This window comes from Mobula hypostoma, chromosome 7 (genome assembly GCF_963921235.1).
Source record: "Mobula hypostoma chromosome 7, sMobHyp1.1, whole genome shotgun sequence".
Classification (NCBI taxonomy): domain Eukaryota; kingdom Metazoa; phylum Chordata; class Chondrichthyes; order Myliobatiformes; family Myliobatidae; genus Mobula; species Mobula hypostoma.
Window position 1 is genome coordinate 146,020,434 of NC_086103.1, and position 21,397 is coordinate 146,041,830.

A 21,397-nucleotide genomic window follows, 5' to 3' on the forward strand; every position below is an offset into this window, starting at 1 on the left:
TTGGAGATGCTAGAATTGACCAGGAGTGACAATGAAATGATTTCACTACTTCAACAAGTTAAGAACTATGACAAATTTGAAAGTATTGACAATCATCTTCAATGTTACAACGAAAATGAAGATTTGGAGGATGCAATCATCTAAATTATGTACGAAAACAGTCCATTTTCTGCAATAGGTGTCTGCGCTGATTTTGTTCATTTACACTGGATGAATTCCTCTGTCAATGGTGGTGGTTGTCTGTTGTATCCAACGATGACAGGAAACTTGTGCCAGAGTGCTTTTTTTTAAAACGGAAAAGCCACTGCACTGGGGCAGTTCCACTCCCTCGACCTAGGAAGTCCAGATCCAGTGGCATGAGTAGTCGTCACACCTAGGGTCTTCCTAGGTTGCAATGACTTTATTTGTGCTTTGTCATGTCCTTCGCTCTCCAACAAGCATTGCAGAACTGCCTTCCTAACCATTGGATCTCACTGTAGATTTCATCCGCCCAGACCACTGGAGCTAGTTTCACATGATAGGACAGGTATGTATGTATGAATCTCACTGGGGTACGAGACCAGCTGGTTGTGCTTACTTGGTTTACCCCGCCTGTCAAAGTGGTGTACCAGGGTCTGGCTGCCATCGCATGCAAACAGCTATTTGGAGCAACAGGTGAGAGTTGAGTGTCCAATGGCAACCAAAGGTGAGTGAACTGCTCAGACTGGATATGGCAAGCCCTTCATCAAAGGCGCTATCCCTCCCTGGGCACCCAATACACCCTCCATTGATAACTATTAGGAACTAATACACAGTTTTATAGTACTATAATAGCATCTAATATGCTAATATTTTCTGAATTTCATTTAAATATGTAATTTGTTACTCAGTTCAATGTTAGTTTGTCTTTTTTCTACCTTCTTAACTATTTACATGAAACTTCCGTTAACCAGGGCAGCCACTTCTTTGGGCTTGGGCAAAATGTACTGACCCTGATGTATCCCAATTAACTGGAATCCACTATATCCTTAATCACTGTATCTGACAGGCTAAATTCTAACCTCTGCAAATTGACTAGAAGCAGCAACACTTCATTTTCTTTCTCAAATTATGCAAAACCAATGAAAACACATTTTTTTTAAATGGGTGAAAGATGGAAGTATTACCAAAAACAAAATACCTGGCATTAAGCTAATTATGCATTTGTTATGGCAAATAACAAAAAGCCTGGTTATGTGATACATTCTGAGAAGTTGCAAGAGAAATAGATTGAGGAGGGTGGGTTTATTCACTGAAATTCAGAGCATCAGATCTTGGTATTTAAATGCATAACTTCCAATGATGTAGACATTAAATTTGGGGATACCTATGAGACCAAAATTAAAGAAGGGTATTACAGAGGAGGAAGGAAACACTGTCATGGTTTGAAAAGGGTGAGAATTTTAAAGTAAAGTTTCTGCACAAGCAAGAAGCAAAACAGATTACACCTATAAGAAAGGACATGAGCAGTAAAGCTTTGGATAACGCAAGATGACATGCAAGTGGAATTAGAGAAGCCAGAGAACAATATGTTGAAACAGGCAAACTGAAAAAGAATACAGTAAGAAATTAGGGGCTAAAACAGTTGAGGCACAGAAGATGCCTGGTAGTAATGACAGATCAAATAAATAGTCTTAAATGTATCTTAGTGTCACATATGAAACAAGAATCATGAACAGCCCAGTTCACTTTCAGACATAGAGAAAGCAGAGAATCAATGGTTTAAGAATGAACCAACAAAGCGATATGTTTGGTCATTTCAATATCTAACTCTAGAAGACTATTGGATATCCACTGATGCATGTCAGACAAATAACCTGATAATTTAGTGACAATAGAAATGTGTACAGTGGTGTTGTCAACATAAAACAGAATCAGGTTTATTATCACTGTTTTGTATGATGTGAAATTTGTTGTTTTGCAGTAACAGTACAATGCTAACGTGTTTCACAAGAATATTGGCAAACGAAATACATATGGAGCATTATAAAGAAATATCATGGCAGATGATCAAGGTTATAGAGATGGCTTTGAGAAGCATCTTAAAGAAGAAAGCAGATTCAGTGAAATACTGGGAAGTCCAGAGCTCAAGGCTTTGGATGCCAAATCTAATTATGCCAATGGTAGTATGATTAAATTTAGGGAACATCACTGTAATTTGTGAAAGTTTGGAGGTTTGCAGAGAAATGGAGGAATAAAAAATGGACACTTTTGAATACAAGGATGCGAGTTTTAAAATGAAGCTTTGAATAACCAGAAATGCAGTAGATGCAGACCAGTAAGAAAAAGATAATAGTGAATGGAACTTAGTGCAAGACACATTCACAACATTTCAGATGACTTTGTTAATAGAAAATTAGAATGAGGATCACTGTCCAAGACTTGATCTGAAGTGTACACTCTGACTATGCAGCCTACAGTATATCAGTACTAAGTACTTTGGGTGTTCAGACGGGGGTTGAACCCAAAGCCTTCCAACCTGGTGGCAAAAGTCCAACTAACTGCTTGTTGACAGTCACCATGAAGCATCATAAAGAATTAAGAAACATCAAACCACATCAACTAGAAATCAACACACACAAAATGCTGGAGGAACTCAGCAGGCCGGGCAGTATCTATGGAAAAAAATACAGTCGACGTTTCAGACTGAGATCCTTTGAAGGGTCTGGTTCATCCAGCATTTTGTGTGTGTTACTTGGATTTCCAGCATCTTCAGATTTTCTCTCATTTAACAACTAGAAAACAACCACCTGTAGACACAAAATAATCTGCAGATGCTGGGATCAAAGCAACACTCACAACAAGCTGGAGGAACTCAGCAGGTCAGGCAGCATCAGTGGAAATGTCGACTCATCATTCCCACTGATGCTGCCCGACTTGCTGAGTTCCTCCAGCTTGTTGTGAGTGTTACAAACAACCACCTGGATAGAGAAAACTAGAATTTAAAACTTTTGAGACTCAGGTGCCAAATTAGACAACAAAATGACAAATAATGGGTTGTGATAATGAGATTAACCCACTTTAGCCTCTGCAGGATGCATACAAAACGCCTGCTTTAATTTTTTACTATTACTTCAGTGACCACCCAGCATTAATCATGCTACAGTTTACAAGAGTGTAATCAAGGTGCCAGATCCTTTTGTTATCAACACTTAAAGTCAGTTAGCCTTCAGCTCTTAAACTTAATTAAACTTATTTATTCAGTAGACTTTTAAATTGTTTTAATTCATTTTTTCCCCAAAAAAAATCACAAAGGTTTCACATCTTTTTAACCAGGGATTGAACATTTGTGAAAATCAAAAGGAAGTTCTTCTATCATCTTGATGATCACATGCCAGAACAGAGCCTGAGTGCCATTTGAGGAACCTGGGATTGTATTTGCAAATGATATGGGCTGCCCATCTAAGTGAGTGAAAATAAGGCCTTGATTTTAGGGTGGTTAGGTTGTTGATATTGCTTTACATATCCTCTTAAAGAACGCAGGAGATTTTATGGAGACAACATTGGTGACATCATAACAGATCTTTGACATTTCCATGGAAAAATACAAAGTAAATTACTTCTAATATTTGCAAAGCAATTTTGGAAATTCAATAATAATAATTTTGCCTAATATTGATTCTGTAAATTTTGCAGATGTTTCCCACCTGGCCAAGCTCCTCATTCAGATTAGATGTTCTGGCCATTGCTGGTGTATCTGTTTCTGACAAATACATATCCATATCCTGTAATATCAGAGAAAATGAAACACAAATTTTATCTGTTGCTTTCGCTGTGTTTAACAGAAACTTTAACACTGAATACTCAAAAAATAACATTTTGCTTTTATGCCCAAAACATTTTAATTTTCTCAAGTGACTATCAAACATTACATTACACAATTTTCCTCAAGTCCAAGCAAAATATAGGCAAATGTTAAATGATCCAAATGTACAATAAAAAAATTCAGATGTAATTACTTTACATTGGCTAGTCTGTGATTCTGTGATGTTTTAAATAAGCTCAGAGAATCATTAAGAGTGCTGGTATCACAATTTGAATGTATAGCAATACAACAAACACATACCCAGTTAATGAAAAGAGCCTGTGTAAACTTAACTACTTCCAAGGTTACCAACAAACTGATTGGAATAAGGTTGTTGTATAGAATGATGAAGGTGAGAAGGTTGTACCCAAAATTCGGTGTGGTACCACCTATGTAAAGAAAGGAAGATATATATAATTAAAAGCACAACCCTACCAACGGGGACCAGAACAAGCAAGACTTACATCACCTACTAATATGGGTTCCAGATTAAATTCAAATCTCTGGATTGTAGTGCAAATTTAATTTTTTCAAAATGTTGATTTATGTCTCTAGCCCTTTGGTGAGCCACTGAAAATATTGCAGTTAGTTTGCGTAATTTCAATTAAATTATTTTGAGGTACTACACTGATCAAGCAAGCTCTTATGTTATTATGTTACATTAGTTCACTGATAATTCCAAATCTACCAGTACCCGTTTATTATGGGAACATTTACAACATGGGACTAATTTTAGACCCTTTTAAACATCAGCTGGATAATCAGGAGAACATTGACAAAGAGAATTTTAATATAAATAAGCTTTTAAAAGTCAAAGAATAGTAGTTATTATTTAAATAGTCATTCTTTGAAACTGGCAAATGATACACGCTACATCACAATGACCTTCGACACAGTTCAAATTTTGCTATTATATAGACACAGACCAATCAATTATTTGAGAAACTAAAGACAAATCTTAAAATGGTATAATAACAAGTAAACACTCCACTTCTGACTTTACAATTAATGAAGGTCACTGATGAAACAACTGATATTGCCTTGAAGGACATTTTTAGAAATGTGCCAGAATTGAGGTAATTTTCCTGTCTTCTGGTATGATTCCAGTCTTCAGAGTTTTTTCTCTGACTAATGGTAATTTCTATTTCATCTTATGCCGCACTCCAACAAATGTACAAAAATGGTAAAGCCGCATCACCCCTCCAGAAGTCAGCTGTTTTCAGTATCACCTTGGTTTAAACATGAACTGAGTTAAATCTGTTATTTGTTAACTTTGAGATTATGTAAGTTTCTCCAAAACTAAAAATTTCAAAGGTTTTCTTCTTTGTGAAAATATATAATAATTTATAAAAAAAATGTGTACTTTGTCTTCTTCTGAATCTGTTTTAATCCTTATGAATGTCAAGTGTGTAAGTTTTTCAGGTGACTGAATTTAACCAGCCATCAAAGATCATGGTAAAGATAGTTCTGGCTACCCAGCCCACCAGGTGGTTTTAGTGTGCAGTTAATGCTCCTGTTGAACAAGGTCTTGCCATTTAGGTTCCAACAGCATTAGAGCATAACTCATTGCCAATGGAATCACACAATCAAAGAGTAGATTTCTGTTGCAAACTGTGTCTACTGCCCTCACAGTGCATTATGTATAAAACTATGCAGTGAGTTAAACACCTTTTTAAAAATCACCTGGGATGGAAGCTTCCTTCAGGGTTTTTAATGAGATCTTACTTGTGAAACTGCATAAACTTAAGTAAAATACATATTACACCTAATACAGAATTGTCACATGTCTGAATATATTAATACTGTTAATTATTCTTGCAATCGTTAAGCAAGGTAACACACACACAAAACTATGGTGTGTAAACAAGAGTAAACACGTGGTGCAATGATACTTAAAAACAAATATATTACTTCCTTCAAAATATATCTGCAAAATGTTTCCCAATATTCACAAAACTTAAGACTCACAGATACTGCTGTTTCAGAGGCAAATAAAGAAAGGATAGAGATGGATGTCTTTCCGCTATGTGCTTCAAATTGAATCCAAATTAACCCACACAGGAAATGATATAAAAAAGCAGCTTACATACATGAAGTGATGCTCATACAAGACGAACTGCATACAAAGCAAAGTGTGCCTCTAGAGGCCAGAAGGCTGCGAACATCCCCACTTCTGACCACCTGCTGATGGAGGTCAGAAGTGAATGACGAAGCACGTGAAGAAGTTTAGGCCAGGACAATGTCCTAGAGAACTCCTACTATTATAGCCTGAGATTGGGATGATCGATAGCCATCTTTCTTTGTGCAAGGTACAATTGCAGTCGATGAACAATTTACCTCTTGATTCCCATCATCTTCAAGTTTATCAGAACACCTCAATGCCAAGCTCATACAACTGCTGCAGTTGAAAGGCAGTTGCTCTCAGCTCAGCTCTGGAAATCAGCATTTCATCTCGTGATTTGACAAAGGTTGCTGAATTGTTCATCATTATTCCCTATTAAATGAGACAGAGCATTGATCTGGTCTATTGGTTACTGGATCACTTGGCTCTATCTACTATAATTTGCATTTACTGGAAACAAATGATCCTGCTAAAACCTAACCTGAGCATCAGTGAGCAGGTTTGCTTTATTGTTGATTGAAAGCTGATCATCAGAGCAGGATTCAGCCAGCGTGAATTTAAGTTGATCTTTAGAAAAACATACATGCTAAATTTTCCATACTGTTTGTGCTCTAACTATATTCAAACAGCTTAGCTAGAGACATAGATCATTCCAAGGCACCTGGGATAAACATACGTGGTTCACAGGGAGAACGTACCAGTTCCTAACAGGCAGCAACAAAAACTGAACCCCAATTGCTGTGACAGGAATAAAACCTCATTTCACTGATCACTGTTGTTGTGAAGCATGCTTACCAGTATGCTTCTGTGCTGCCCTTTCAGAGCATTTATATAAAAGTTCTAAAGCTATTACAATAACATAAAATGTTTTAGCAAAGCTAAACACTGCTTTAGTATATTAAAAACGTTTAAATTAACAGTTACTCAATTGCATTTCACACAGCTATCTTCCTCCACTCAGAACACTTTCTACTCCTCTCTTTGGCCATAAAACTTCTGTTGAATTTTCCTTCTAAGTGACAGGGAATCAACACAGCTTTTCATTTTTACAATAATCCCCTGTATCAGAGCAGAAATTATTGATTCGAACTTTTTAGGGCTTCTATTTAAGGGATTCACATAATATCAATTAAGAAAGCTACAAAGATTCTTCCACTTTGCCATCATTCTCCTGCAAATCCAGGCCTTAATTTCAGATTCATTATTTTCCATCAGAACAGATCATAGACCTGAAATGTTACCTTTGTTTCTTTCACCACTGATATGTCCAACTGCATGTGCCTAACATTTTCTTCATATTGTTATTCAGTTTCTGTATAGATTTGCTAAATGCTGGAAACCAGTTAAGAATAATTCAACTAATTTATAATGAATAATTAAAATACCCTACAGATTAATTATTCCTTATCCAAAATGCTTGGGGCTGGAACTGTTTTGGATTTCAGACTTTTTTTTGGATTTTGGAATATATAATAAGATATCTTGGGATTGCTATTATTTCTGAATCTGAATTTATGTGAATTTATGCAGTCTTTGACTTAAGCTTGTTCATCACTCATATATACTGATGGAGCCATTCAGTGGGTTAGATTTTCCATCAGTGATGATCTTGACAAACTCATGAATAAATTCCTCTCCTCCTTCATGATCAGCAGGTGCTTTAACACCACAAGTCTTTAAAAATTTAATGCTGTTCATTTTCTTAAATTTCTACAACCAGCCCGCAGACTATTCACAATTACCTTCAATTTTCAGTTCGCTGTGGTAGATCTTTGCTTATTTCATGATCAGCATAACATTAAGCAGCATATGTTCACGCTAATGCTGACGATCCACCCTTTCAATACACATTCGAGATCTTCATTTTTTTGTTTTATGCAGTTTTTCTATTTTTCATTAACACACGTGAAGTCACTTCTCAGAACTGTCTGTGGTGCGCAGAGAGCTGCGCATCGCCTAGGAACCTACCCAGCACCTTGTGGAATTTTCCATTTGTGTCGTCTTATCAGAGTTCAAAAAAACTAAGATTTTAGAGTCTTTCGGATGAGTATCAAGCTTTAAAAATCTAGAGTTACTGTGGTCTTTTGTTCACATTTGAAATTGAGGAAGCATTTATTGTGTGTGAGTGAAGTGCATTTAATGATATTGAAAGATTATGTTAGAATCAGAATCAAGTTTATTATCACTGGCATGTGATGTGAAATTTGTTAACTTAGCAGCAGCAGTTCAATGCAATACATAATCTAGTAGAGACAGAAACAAATAATAATAAATAAAATAAAATGTAATAATAAATAAACAAGCAAATCAATTACACGTATTGAATAGATTTTTTTTAAATGTGCAAAAACAGAAATACTGTATATTAAAAAAAGTGAGGTTGTGTCCAAAGCTTCAATGTCCATTTAGGAATAGGATGGCAGAGGGGAAGAAGCTGTTCCTGAATCACTGAGTGTGTACCTTCAGGCTTCTGTATCTTTAACAAATAATCATGATCTTTCAAACAAATGCTTAAACAGTGGATGAAAATGTTGATAATTAATAATCCTTACTGCTCATGTTCAGGTACCAGTCAGAAGTATTGTGTTGTTTGTTCCAAATCTCAGCGCCCACAGCGCTCACCAGGGACATAACCAGTAAAATACAGAACAGAATCAGAATCTGCATATTTGTAACTTTTTCAACGTTGGATCTCTTCAATGGTGCCTTAGTTGAATTCTGTATATTAAGAAAACAAAGAGTCTGTTATCAAACTCTATAAGGCATTTTAGAATTCACACTCTGTGAATGACATATTACAAAAAAAGTTAGAAAGTTATTTAACCCCATATCATGTAATATCTAAGGAGTTAAACCGTTCAAAATAAACTTCAGCCAACAAAAGTACTTAGTTTTGCTCTTGTTTAGATCGTTCAAATTAAATTTCTATAAATTTTCCAATACATTTCTGACATTATAAATTGATGATGTATGTTCCCATGCTATGATGCATTTGGTACCAAAAAAATCATTCCTGAAGAATTTTATACTAAACTACAAAAATGGCTAATGGATTGAATATTTTGTGAATCCCAACCTTGCACATGATCAATAAAACTCAGGACTTCAAAATTATAATAAAGATTCAGCACCATGTACACCGACATCTGCAACATGAACTTTTATTTTTTTCTTTTTAAATCAGAATTTTGTTGTGGCAAGCTACTGGACTGAAAATAAGTGTTGAAGATCCAAAATTGAAATATTAAACCATATTAATATTTTCCGTGATTCCAGTTATACAACCACCATACTAAATAAAACGCCTTTAACTTAAAAGCTACATTTAAGTAACATCATGATTCATGATGTTTTTGAAACATTTTCATTTCAAGTCAGTGCTTATAAGACCTTTTCTCCAGTATTCTTTTTTTTAAGGAAAATGCCACATTAGTAATAACTCTGGCACCTAATGATAAAAGTATGTTCCATACATCATCACACATGAAGATGTTTATGTAAAACTAGGTGTAGTTTTGTCTTAGGTTTTGACAACCAGAGAAACAAATCTGTACAGATTTTAAATCTCAATTTTCTATCATCAGTGATAAATTTCAAAAATAATATCCAAAGTGAACATGATACAATACCTATCTTTAAAACAGCTCTTTTAGCTAAACAGAGAAACATGGGATATCATATGAACAAATACTCATCCTAGTAACCAATATATAAACAAACAAACAAACAAACATAAAATGCTCTTTTTTGAAGCTATCAGCACATTTAGAAATTGTTAAGGTAATACTTCTTAAACTAAAGTAACAAGGAATTCTAGGACTTTACTTGGGCATAAATTTCCCCAAGACAGATTTGGGGTACTTTGTTTTGCAGCAAAGTAATAGATGTTTTCATAATTCCCCATTAATTAAACATATCAACAATAGAATACATTCCAATTACTGTTAGATCCTTCAAGATTTAGCCCAAGCTTGGACGAAAGGTTTATCCCAATTCAATTTACTTACATATGACATCAGAAAGATATATTATGTGACCTTTTACAAATTGTCTTTAAGTAGAATAATTTGCATGTCTCAACCCTTACATCAATCTAAGATCAAAATAAAAGCAAGATTTCCAAATGACTAAGAGTGATGATAGTAATGCAGATATTTTTAAAATCTTATACATAATAAGAATATTGTAATAGAATAATGTCAACCTTAGATGCCACAACATGAAATGACAAAATAACACTGCAAGCTTTTTCAGACCTATGATAGAAATTTATTCTGTTGGATAACATTAACAGCACTATTTATTTAATTTTTGCACTATTAATTTATTTTTATTTATATATATGTTTATTATAATTTATGGTTTTTTATTATTATGTATTGCTTGGGTGGTGGGGTAGGAAACATGTCTCTACCAAAGGAGCTGTAAGGCGCTGCTTCCCTCTGCTAGCCTGCAGGTCATCCAGGCAAACAATCCCTGAAGAGTATTGACAATGACATGTGTCACCCATCTTATAAAGAAACTGCCTAGAAGGCAATGTCAAACCAATTCTGTGGAAAAATTTGCCAAGAACAGTCATGGTCATGGAAAGAGCATGATCGCCCATGATCCATCAAGCATGATTCTGATGGATGCTGATAATATGGTCTGGAATGATTGTAAGTTCTATAGTTAATGACTAAGGAAACACATTTTAAGTTGTTAACTATAATAGAATGAAAACTGGTTTATGAATATTACGAACTGCTATAATTATGATTTGGCAAGCGCATAAATTGATAAACTATCTCTCTCTCTCCCTCTCTCTCTCAGCAGAACAGCAGGTTCAAAAGCCAAAAATTTGAAAAGAGAAAATTAAAATTATGTATAATTAATGACTACTCTGCCATCAAAGGAGCCTCTCATCAGCATGGATATTCAAAACAAAAGGCAACTCTTTCAACTAGACCTTAATCAGAGAGAAAAAAATTTGAAAAGAAACCAAGAGTTTGAGTGAAATGACATGCTTAACCAAATTCAATGGTCAAACAGAAGGAAACAGTCAGAGAAGTTTCTTTGCATTAGAGATGAAACGTGATCAAGAAGATTGGTAACAGTACTATGAACATAAAACAGTGGACAGATATCAGAATTCTCAGGATATAATGTACAAACTTGAGAAGAGACAATATGATGTAGTTCATACTTTTCAGATTCATATCTAAAATGGCACCACAGTAAACAAAATGACTTGCTTGGGATATTTAGTACCATTACCATACTTTTAACCATGAAAACATATATTTAATTACCACTTGTTCAGAAACTACTTGACATGTACCATTGTCTCACAGGATAGCATTACCACTGTGTACAAAATGGTACCTAACAATGTACCATAATTAGATATATTTTGATAGTAGAAAAAAACTTTACATGGGAATCTTGAACTTAATTAGTTTAGGTTAAGTGTGCAGAGGCAGGATTAAAGACTCTACATAGATATGTGATTAATTATCATTACATTTTAATAAAATATTTCATAAAGTCAGAATATTCATTCTTCCATTATCTGAGAACTATGGGGACTTAAGATTACGTGCTCAACTATCCTAATACAATGCTTCTGTTACCGCATGTACAGTGAAGCCATTCTTACATTCTCAGTTGCTTAGGGCAGAATGATTAGAAGTCTAATTAATACTAGAGTGCCACGCACAGTAAAGCAAAGAAGCGCCAATTCCACAGAGAATACCCGAAAAATTAATCTATGTTCAAAACACAATTTTGGAAGCATTATTGCAGCCATCATTTGTTTCATAAAAGTAATTTAAATATCTGTTCATTTCAACTTTCTCAGATTAGTAATATTAGAATAATATGTAATTACTTGTCACAGAGTTTAATTACGATATTGACTTCACAAAATGCTTTTATTTTCCACAATATGCTCAATAGATCTGTGTACTCTTATAGCATAATTTTTTCCTCATGTAGTAAATATCCTCTGAATATCTTGAAAACTGCAATCAAATTGGGTGCAGCAGAAGGCAAGCGGAGCACCACCAAATGCGGTGAGTTCTTTTTCCTTGCATAGGGATTTTTCTTATTTTTTTAAACCCTAAAAGAGAGATAGGGTCTAGGGGAACAGCCATTATTGGAGCAGCCATCGTCAAAGTGGTGGCTAGAGTCAGAGTGGGAACTTCAGAGGCTTTGACAAGAAGAGGCTGAGGCCAAAGAAACAGATAAGAAGGGTAGGTTTTAACTTTTGTTATAGTTGATTTGGTCTTGATTGTCCATAGTACAGTGCAAGCAAGATGGCAGATATTGGCAGTGGAATGGTCCTCCCGTAGGATGTGGGAGTTCATGGAACCTGGTGGTCCTTGTTGACTACACCTACGGGGAGTGCAGCCAACTCCAGGTCCTGAAAAACCGCATTAAAGAGCCGGATGAATTGAGGACCATCTGGGAGGCAGAGCAATTGATAGATAAGACTTTTAAGCAGATGGTTACACCCAGAGTGCAGAATTCAGGGAGTAGATGGGTGAACGTTGAGAGAGGTAAAGGGAAAAAGAAGACAGTACAGGGTCCCCCTGTGGCCATTCCCCTCAGCAACAAGTACACCCCTTTGGATACCGATGAGAAGGATGACTTATCTGGGCAAGAGAACAAAAACCAGACCAATAGCACTGTGGTTGGCTCTGAGTCTCAGAAGAGTAGGGTGAAGTCAGGTGGAGCAATAGTCATAGGGGACTCGATAGTTAGGGGGACAGACAGGAGATTCTGCAGCAGCAAAAGAGATGAGAGGATAATGTGCTGCCTCAAGGGTGCTAGGGCCCAGGATGTCTCTGAGCAGTTGCAGAATATTCTTGAAGGGAAGGGTGAGCAGCCAGAAGTCATGGTACATATTGGTACCAATGACATAGGCAGGAGAGGGGTAGAGGTCCTGCGCAGTAAATTTAGGGAGTTATGAAGGAGACTGAAGAGCAGGACCTCCAAGATGGTAATCTCCGGATTACTCTGTGTCATGAGCTAGGGAAGGTCAGAACAGGAAGATAGTACAGACAAATGAGTGGCTGAGAAGATGGTGCAGGGCACAGGGTTTCAAGTTCTTAGTTGGTAGGCGCACAAGTAGAGACAGCTTGTAGGGAGTTTCTGAGGAAGGATAGGCAGATGATAGAGTAAAGATGCACACAGCCAGGTGATTTGAGATGTGTCTATTTTAATGTAAGGTATATCATAAACAAGGTGGATGAACTTAGAGCACAGATCAATCAATGGAACTATGACTTTGTGGCCATTACAGAGACTTGGATGTCTCAGGGACAGGAATGGCTGCTGAGTGTGCCAGGCTTTAGATGTTTCAAAAAGGACAGGGAGGGAGGTGAAAGAGATTTGAGTGTGGCATTGCTAATCAGGGATATAGCCCGTGAGCCAGGACCCCAAATTTGGGCCACAGGTACCATCTGGGGGGAATAATTCTTATAGTGAGTTTTGGCAAGGTATACATCCCTGGTGCTAGAAAATATGTGATAGCATTGCAGCGGTGGTAGCTTTTTGTGATGGGGACTGGGAGTTGCACCTCCATGCTATAAGAACCATGATCCCATGGTGCTTTGCCTATGATAAGATGAATTATGCCAGGTACCTGTCCCCTTACTTTGCTCAGATGATGAACCTCCCAGAGAAGAATCCTTCTGTGTATGAGGTCTTCAAGACAGGTCAATTCTCAGTGCAGCTGTCAAGTAACAACCCCTTTGGGCAGATCCCTGTGGACCAGGCTATTGACGCCACAGTGAACCAAGACACACAGACTCCTGGAGGCACATCACAGTTCAGCCTGAATGCTGGAGCTATCAAGCGTTACTACATAACAGCTGAGCACCGCAGTGCATTCCTGGGACAGATAAGGGAGATGGTGCAAGGCAACAAATCAGAGCTTTGTCATGCGGAGTTACAGCTGCCAAGAGTCCAGAAAGATGAGGAAGCAGTTTCAGCAGTGATTAGCCTCATACATGAATGGGTCAACCCATTTGCAGGGAAGCAGAACCTCATTAGCATCTCTACAGCAAAGGTAGCCCCCAAGGGCATTGCCTCCGACCTGATGAAGGCATACGAGATTGGCAAGCAAAGTTATGCAACCTTCAAGGACAAGAGACTAGGGAAAGACCCACCAGCAAAGAAACTCCATGACCCAATGAAAACCAACAAGCTGAAAACATTCAGTGATATGTGCAAGAAGAGAGAAGTGAAATCAAATGGGAGGGCGATCATCTTGAAAGCAGACAGGTCTGTGTCTGGATGTATCATAGTGATGGCTCAAAAGCGCAGTCTACGTATGGAGAATATCCTTTCTCATCCCCTTGGACCATTGCCCTGGGCCCTGTCCATACCAGAAGGATTGCTGAGAAAGACAAACAAAGCTACTTTAGCCACAACCTTGCAGAAAATTGTAGCAGTAGAAGAACAACTCCCAGGAAACTCTGCTACAGTGGTTGATGAAATGAACTTGGTCCAAAAAGTGAAAGGTGATCAAGTTACTTTCAGAGACGTTGCCACAACAATTCTGGGTATCACAACTACAGAAAAGGAGGAAGTCGTAGAAGGATTGTCAGTGTGGGTGGAAGTCAAAAACAGAAAAGGGACAATAGCTCTACTGCAAACAACAGGAATTCTGCAGATGCTGGAAATTCAAGCAACACACATCAAAGTTGCTGGTGAACGCAGCAGGCCAGGCAGCATCTATAGGAAGAGGTGCAGTTGACATTTCACTATAGGAAGAGGTGTCTGACGAAGGGTCTCGGCCTGAAACGTCGACTGCATCTCTTCCTATAGATGCTGCCTGGCCTGCTGCGTTCACCAGCAACTTTGATGTGAATAGCTCTACTGGGTGATTTTTATAGATCCCCCCCCCCCCCAATAGTAACAGAGACATTGAGGAGCAGATAGGGAGGCAGATTCTGGAATAATGCAATAATAATAGGGTTGTTATGATGGATGATTTTAATTTTCTAATATTGACTGGCATCTCCTTACAGCAAGGGGTTTGGATGGGGTGGAGTTTGTTAGGTGTGTTCAAGAAGGTTTCCCGACACAATATGTAGATAAGACAACTGGAGGAGAAGCTGTACTTGAAGTATTGAGAAATGAACCTGGTCAGGTGTCAGATCTCTCAGTGGGAGAGCATTTTGGAGGTAGTGATCACCACTCTATCTCCTTTCTGCAGTGCTGGAGAGGAATAGGAGCAGAAAATTTGGAAAAAAACATTTAATTGGGGTAGGGAGAAATATGATGCTACTAGGCAGAAATTTGGGAGCAGTAGTTCTCAGCAAAATGCACAACAAAAATGTGGCAAATATTCAGGGAACATTTGCCTGGCATTCTGCATAGGTAAGTCCCATTGATGCAGGGAAAGGATGGTAGGGTAAAAGAACCACGATGCACAAAGAATGTGGAAAATCTAGTTAAAAAGAAAAGAAAAGCTTACGAAAGGTTCAAGAAACCAGGTACTGTTAGAGCTCTAGAAAATTACAAGGTTGCCAGGAAGGAGTTTAAAAATGAAATTGGGAGAGCCAGAAGGGGCCATGAGAAGGCCTCGGTGAGCAGGATTAAGGAAAACCTCAAGGCATTCTACAAGTATGTGAAGAGCAAGAGGATGAGCCGTGTGAGAATAGGACCAATCAGGTGCAGTAGTGGAAACATGTGCATGGAGTCAGAGGAGGTAACGGAGGTACTTAATGAATACTTTGCTTCAGTATTCACTCAGGGAAAAGGACCTTGGCAATTGTGGGGATGACTTACAGCAGACTGAAACACTTGAGCATATAGAAATTAAGAAAGAGGATGTGCTGGAGCTCATGAAAAGCATTAAGTTAGATCAGTTGATGGGTCCGGATGAGATGTACCCCAGGCTACTGTGGGAAATGAGAGAGGAGATTTCTGAACCTCTGGCAATGATCTTTGCAATATCAATAGGGACGGGAGAAGTACCAGAGGATTGCAGGATTGCAAATGCTGTTCCCTTGTACAAGAAATTATAGACCAGTGAGCCTTACTTCAGTGGTGGGCAAGTTGTCGGAGATCCTGAAGGGCAAGATTTATGAGCATATGGAGAGACATAATCTGATTAGGGATAGTCAGCATGACTTTGTCAAGGGCAGGTCTTGCCTTACGAGCCTGATTGAATTCCTTGATGATGTAACAAAACACATTGATGAAGGTAGAGCAGTGGATGTAGTGTATACAGATTTCAATAAGGCAATTGGTAAGGTTCCCCATGCAAGGGTCATTCAGAAAGCAAGGACGTATGGATCCAAGGAGAACTTGCTTTGTGGATCCAGAATTGGCTTGCTCATGAAAGGCAAAGGGTGGTTGTAGATGGTTCATATTCTGCATGGAGGTCGGTGACCAGTGGTGTTCCACAGGGATCTTTTCTGGGACCCCTCCTCTTTGTGATTTTTATAAATGATCTGGACGACAAAGTAGAAGCATGTGCTGGTAAGTTTGTTGATTAACACAAAAGTTGGGGGTGTTGTGGATAGTCTGGAGGGTTGTCAGAGGTTACAGCGGGTCATAGATAGGATGCAGAACTGGGCTGAGAAGTGGCAGATAGAATTCAGCCCAGATAAGTGTGAAGTGGTTCAGTTTAGTAGGTCAAATCTGAAGACAGAATATATTAATGGTAAGGCTCTTGGCAGTGTGGAGGATCAGAGAGACCTTGGGGTCTGTGTCCATAGGACACTCAAAGCTGCTGCACAGGTTGACAGAGTTAAGAAGGTGTATAGTGTTGGCCTTCATCAGCTATGGGATTGAGTTCAAAAGCTGTGAGATAATGTTACAGCGATATCAGACATTGGTCAGACCCCACTTGGAGTACTGTGTTCAGTTCTGGTCACCTCACTGCTGGAAGAATGGAGATACTATAGAGAGAGTGCAGAGGAGATTTACAAGGAGATTGCCTGGATTGGAGAGCATGCCTTATGAGAGTAAGTTAAGTGAACTTGGCCATTTCTCCTTGGAGCAACGGAGGATGAGAGGTGACCTGATCGAGATGTATAAGATGATGAGAGGAATTGATCATGTGGCTAGCCAGAGGCCTTTTCCCCCCAGGGCTGAAATGGCTAACATGAGCGGGTATCGTTTTAAGGTGCTTGGAAGTAGGTACAGGAGGCATGTCAAAGCTAAGTTTTTCACACAGAGAGTGGTGGTTGCATGGAATGCACTGCTGGCAACTGTGGTGGAGGCAGATAAAACAAGGCTTCTTTGATAAGTACACAGAGCTCAGAAAGATAGAGGGATATGCAGTAGGGAAATTCTAGGCAGCTTGCAGAGTAGGTTACGTGGTCAGCACAACATTGTGGGCCAAAATGCCTGTAACGTGCTGTAGATTTCTATGTTCCATGCTCTATCTTCTAAATCCTGCTTTAACATTTAGGTTTAAGGAAACATAACCCCAGTTTCTGTAATCACCTTGTAATTTAATTCTTGAAGTCCAGACTGGTAAATCTACATTGGGTGTCCACAAAGGTCAATAATGATTTCCAAAATACAGTGCTGAAACCTATGCTTAGTATTCCAGCAGCAATCTTACTGAATTACTATAGCTGCGGCAAACATGAAAAGTACTGATTAGCTCTGGACAGATAATGCCAGCACTAAACCTATTATTAATTGAGGTATACATTATAAACTAAGCAATTGAATGATTACCAAGATAAGGACAAGAAATTTCAATAACAACCTGCATCAGCTTTGTATCATGTCCGGTATATACTACAAGCCCATAAATCCACTGCGTGTTCTTCAGTTGCGCACCTCGCAACAAAATTTGGTCGGGTCCTACAGGAACAGGGCTGCAGGAGCATAATGACAAAATTAAAACCCATATCTGAACTGTGCATAATTAACACTGATCCTCTGATTCAAACAGCTGTAACAATACAAGTTCTTAGCCTCATGTTGTGAGAGGAAATTTTAAAAATAATACAAATGGATAGTCCTAAGCACATTATAAAATTAAACTACCCTGTAGACACTGTGGACAAATTCATGGCTTTGGAAAATGTTACCATAGAATTCCGGGTGAATTTTGTAGATAGGATGCACTACAGTCCCAGTGTGCCAGTGTTGGAGGGAGTGGTACTTTAGTTGACAGACAAGGTGGTAATAAACCATACTTTGGTGGCACTAACATAAGCAAAGAAGAATAAAGAGACATGCAGAGAGGATGAGGAGGTCAACAGCATCAAAAGATACAGGAAGGTTCAGAACAGGGAAGGGCAAGACAAATATAAGAAAAACATTTAGGGAATCATTTAAATTTACTTAAATTTATTTATGCATGAAACGGGAGAAATGAAGAAAGACAAATAGTATTCTTGTTCTTTACAACAGGTCTTGCAATAGGTGACCAATTTTAATCTGACAGAATAAAAATTTCTTTCTATCACAAGGTTACACAATTAACAATACAAAATTAAAGCCAAATATAAAAGACTATTTCTGTGGATGGCAACCACAATGCTTATTACTGTGATTAGCATGATTTATGGTATCATAACTAATAACATAAACCTCAAAAAACTCAAATTAAGGCAACCCACCCAAGTAATTCTTTGTTGTTTAGGTTCTAAATAACACATTAGATTAGTACAATGGCACCCATCATTAAGGACAGCCACCATCTGAGCCATGCCCTCCTCTCATGGCTGCCATCTGGCAGTAGGTACAGATATCTGAAGGTCCACACCTCAAAGTTCAACAACAGCTTCTTCCCCACTACCATAAGGCTCTTCAACCAGCCTAAAAGAACTAATATTACCTCAGACTATATTTTCCTCATTAAATAATTTATGTTAATTTAAAATTGCATAATTTTTTTGCAAATGTACTGTGCTGTTGCAGGAAAAAAAAACTAATTGCCATGGCTTTTATACCTGGCTAAGTATGCCCATGAAAATAAACTTAAAATGGATTTATTTAAGAGCTGGAGAATCTCAACAGACTCACAAATCAAGATACGTTTGAAGGAGAGCACCTTATATAAAACTAAGAATGAATGGTTCTGATTTTGTCTTTAAGGAAATTTCATAAATTACATTTGTTTCAACTAGTGAGTTGTTGTCCAATAATATCTGTTCCATTAACATACACTTCCAATGAATGGTCAGTAAAGAGTCTCATCCATTTCAGTTGAACCATCTGCTTATGGGGGCAGAAGGTAAAAAATTTAATTTAAATTGGTGTGCATTTCCTTGTGGCCAAGTCAAAAGTGATACTTGCATAATCCTATCAATCATACTTCTGCAGGCCTTCGAGAACAGGATCAGAAATGCTTAACCAAGAATATGGAGCAAAACAATGATTTTTTAAAAATACAATACCGATGGTCCCCAATTCGGAGATTGCCAGTGAAGTCATAGAGATGTCGATTGGGAGCATCACATTCCAAATTCCCAGACATTTTCATTAAATCTGCAGTGGATTGCACATTTGCAGTCGATGGCAAACCCTAACAGGAAAGGAAATTGGGAGTCAGAGAATATTATTTTGAAAAAACTCTAGAAACACTGAAAATACTTATCACAACCTTAATCATCCAAACAAATTAGGCACACAAAAGGCCAAGTTATAATTTAGTGACCACAATTGCTTGTAGTGTGTTAGAACTAATTGCTGGTGCCAAGTAAAAGCATCATCTCTCTCCCTAAAACTCAAACATTACAATTAATAAAAGATTTCACTCTTCTGAGTTACAAATTATACCACAGAAGACAATGAATTTATGAGATAACCTTCAAGGGCAACCTCTTATGAAGCTCTCACTGGGTGTTCTTGTTCCCTATAGATCACTGCTTCGCTATTCTGCAGTTAACAAGTTCTGCTTTTGGTAGACTGTGCTCCACTGTATGGGAACGTCGAGGAATCAGTCCAGCAACAAAACTGAAGGTCTACAAAGCCATGGTACTCACTACCCTCCTGTATGCCTGTGAAACGTGGACTGTGTATCGAGGAGATGATCGTCGATTTCAGATGGTCTCAGCCTGAGCACACACCCCTCAGCATCAGCGGCTCCACAGTGGAGAGAGTGGAAAACATCAAGTTCCTTGGGGTGCAGATCTCGGACAATCCCACCTGGTCCAGGAACACCACTGGGATTGTGAAACGGGCCCAGCAGAGATTGCACTTTCTGAGGAAGCTTAAACAAGCATCACTCCCCACTAACATCTTAACTACATTCTATGGAGGCGTGGTTGAGAGCGTGCTGACCTTTTGCATCACAACCTGGTACTCCAGCTGCAGTGCTGTCAACAAAAAAGCCTTGCAGAGGGTGGTTAGGGGAGCAGAGAGGATTATTGGGGTCTCCCTACCTTCTGTCCAAGACCTCTTTCAGACTCGAGGCATCCAGAAGACACGGTACATCATTAAAGACCCCTCGCACCCGCTCCATGAACTGGTCGTTCTTCTGCCATCAGGCAAACGTTACAGGAGCACCAAAACTAAAACCACAAGGCTACTAAACAGCTTCCTCCCACCGGCAGTCAGACTGCTAAATAGCTGCTCTACCTGACTCTGCTTTGGACACTTTTAACTTGCACTGGACACTTATAACTGATTTTAACTGACATGTGGCTGTTGTGTTTTACTATTTATTGTTATGTTTATTATTTAGTGTTGCGTTTGTTATGTTATGATAGCACTGCTCCTGGGAAACACTGTCTCATTCTGCCCTGCAGAGCTGATGTACCGTTAGAATGACAATAAAGTTTTTGGAATCTTTTTTGGATCTTTGAAGGCATGCAAGGCAGCTCAACCATTTCCATCTGATGCCTAATATCCTGCGTCTTCGCAGCATATTGGGCATCAGATGGCAAGACAAAGTACCAGACACTGAAGTTCTCTCTAGAGCAAGTCTTCCATCAGTCCACACACTGCTGATGAGAGCACGGACCTGATGGGCAGGTCATGTCAGCCGCATGCCAGACGAGCGCATACCCAAGCAGCTCCTTTTTGGGGAACTCTCTGCTGGAAGATGCTCGCATGGAGGGCAGAAGAAATGTTACAAAGACACACTAAAGGCCTCCCTAAAGTCATTTGACATTGACACAACCTCCTGGGAAACGCTGGCACAAAACCACCCTACCTGGCACAGCCTCATCCACAAGGGCTGTCAAGCTTACGAAGCAAGGCACATTTCTGAAGCACAACATAAGCGCGAGCTGCGCAAGTCCAGACCCACCAGCACAACAACTGCAGTGCCTACACATGTCTGCCCAACATGTGCCAGGACATTCCGTGCCTGAATTGGCCTGACCAGTCATCTTCGGACACACCATATCCAGTCTCAAAGTGACTAATGGTGTCGAGGTCTTCATCAATGACGATGGACGAACCACAGATCACTGCTTCAACAATCAGATCTTGTACTAATGTGGCAAAACAGCATTTAAAGTTGATACTCTAATCTGGAGGTT

General features: G+C 38.6%; 1 protein-coding gene across 7 annotated transcripts in view; it reads right to left on the reverse strand.

Annotated features, from left to right (window-relative positions):
- atp8a2 (ATPase phospholipid transporting 8A2) overlaps positions 1–21,397 on the reverse strand; it is a 589,180-nt gene that overhangs the window by 305,710 nt on the left and 262,073 nt on the right. For all 7 annotated transcript variants that reach the window (XM_063054225.1, XM_063054230.1, XM_063054229.1 and 4 more), the window contains 5 exons: positions 19,307–19,434; positions 17,665–17,776; positions 8,498–8,663; positions 4,085–4,212; positions 3,666–3,743 (listed from right to left, as the gene is read on the reverse strand). In XM_063054225.1, coding sequence (XP_062910295.1) covers positions 3,666–3,743; positions 4,085–4,212; positions 8,498–8,663; positions 17,665–17,776; positions 19,307–19,434 — 612 coding nt within the window. The remainder of the gene's footprint in view (positions 1–3,665; positions 3,744–4,084; positions 4,213–8,497; positions 8,664–17,664; positions 17,777–19,306; positions 19,435–21,397) is intronic.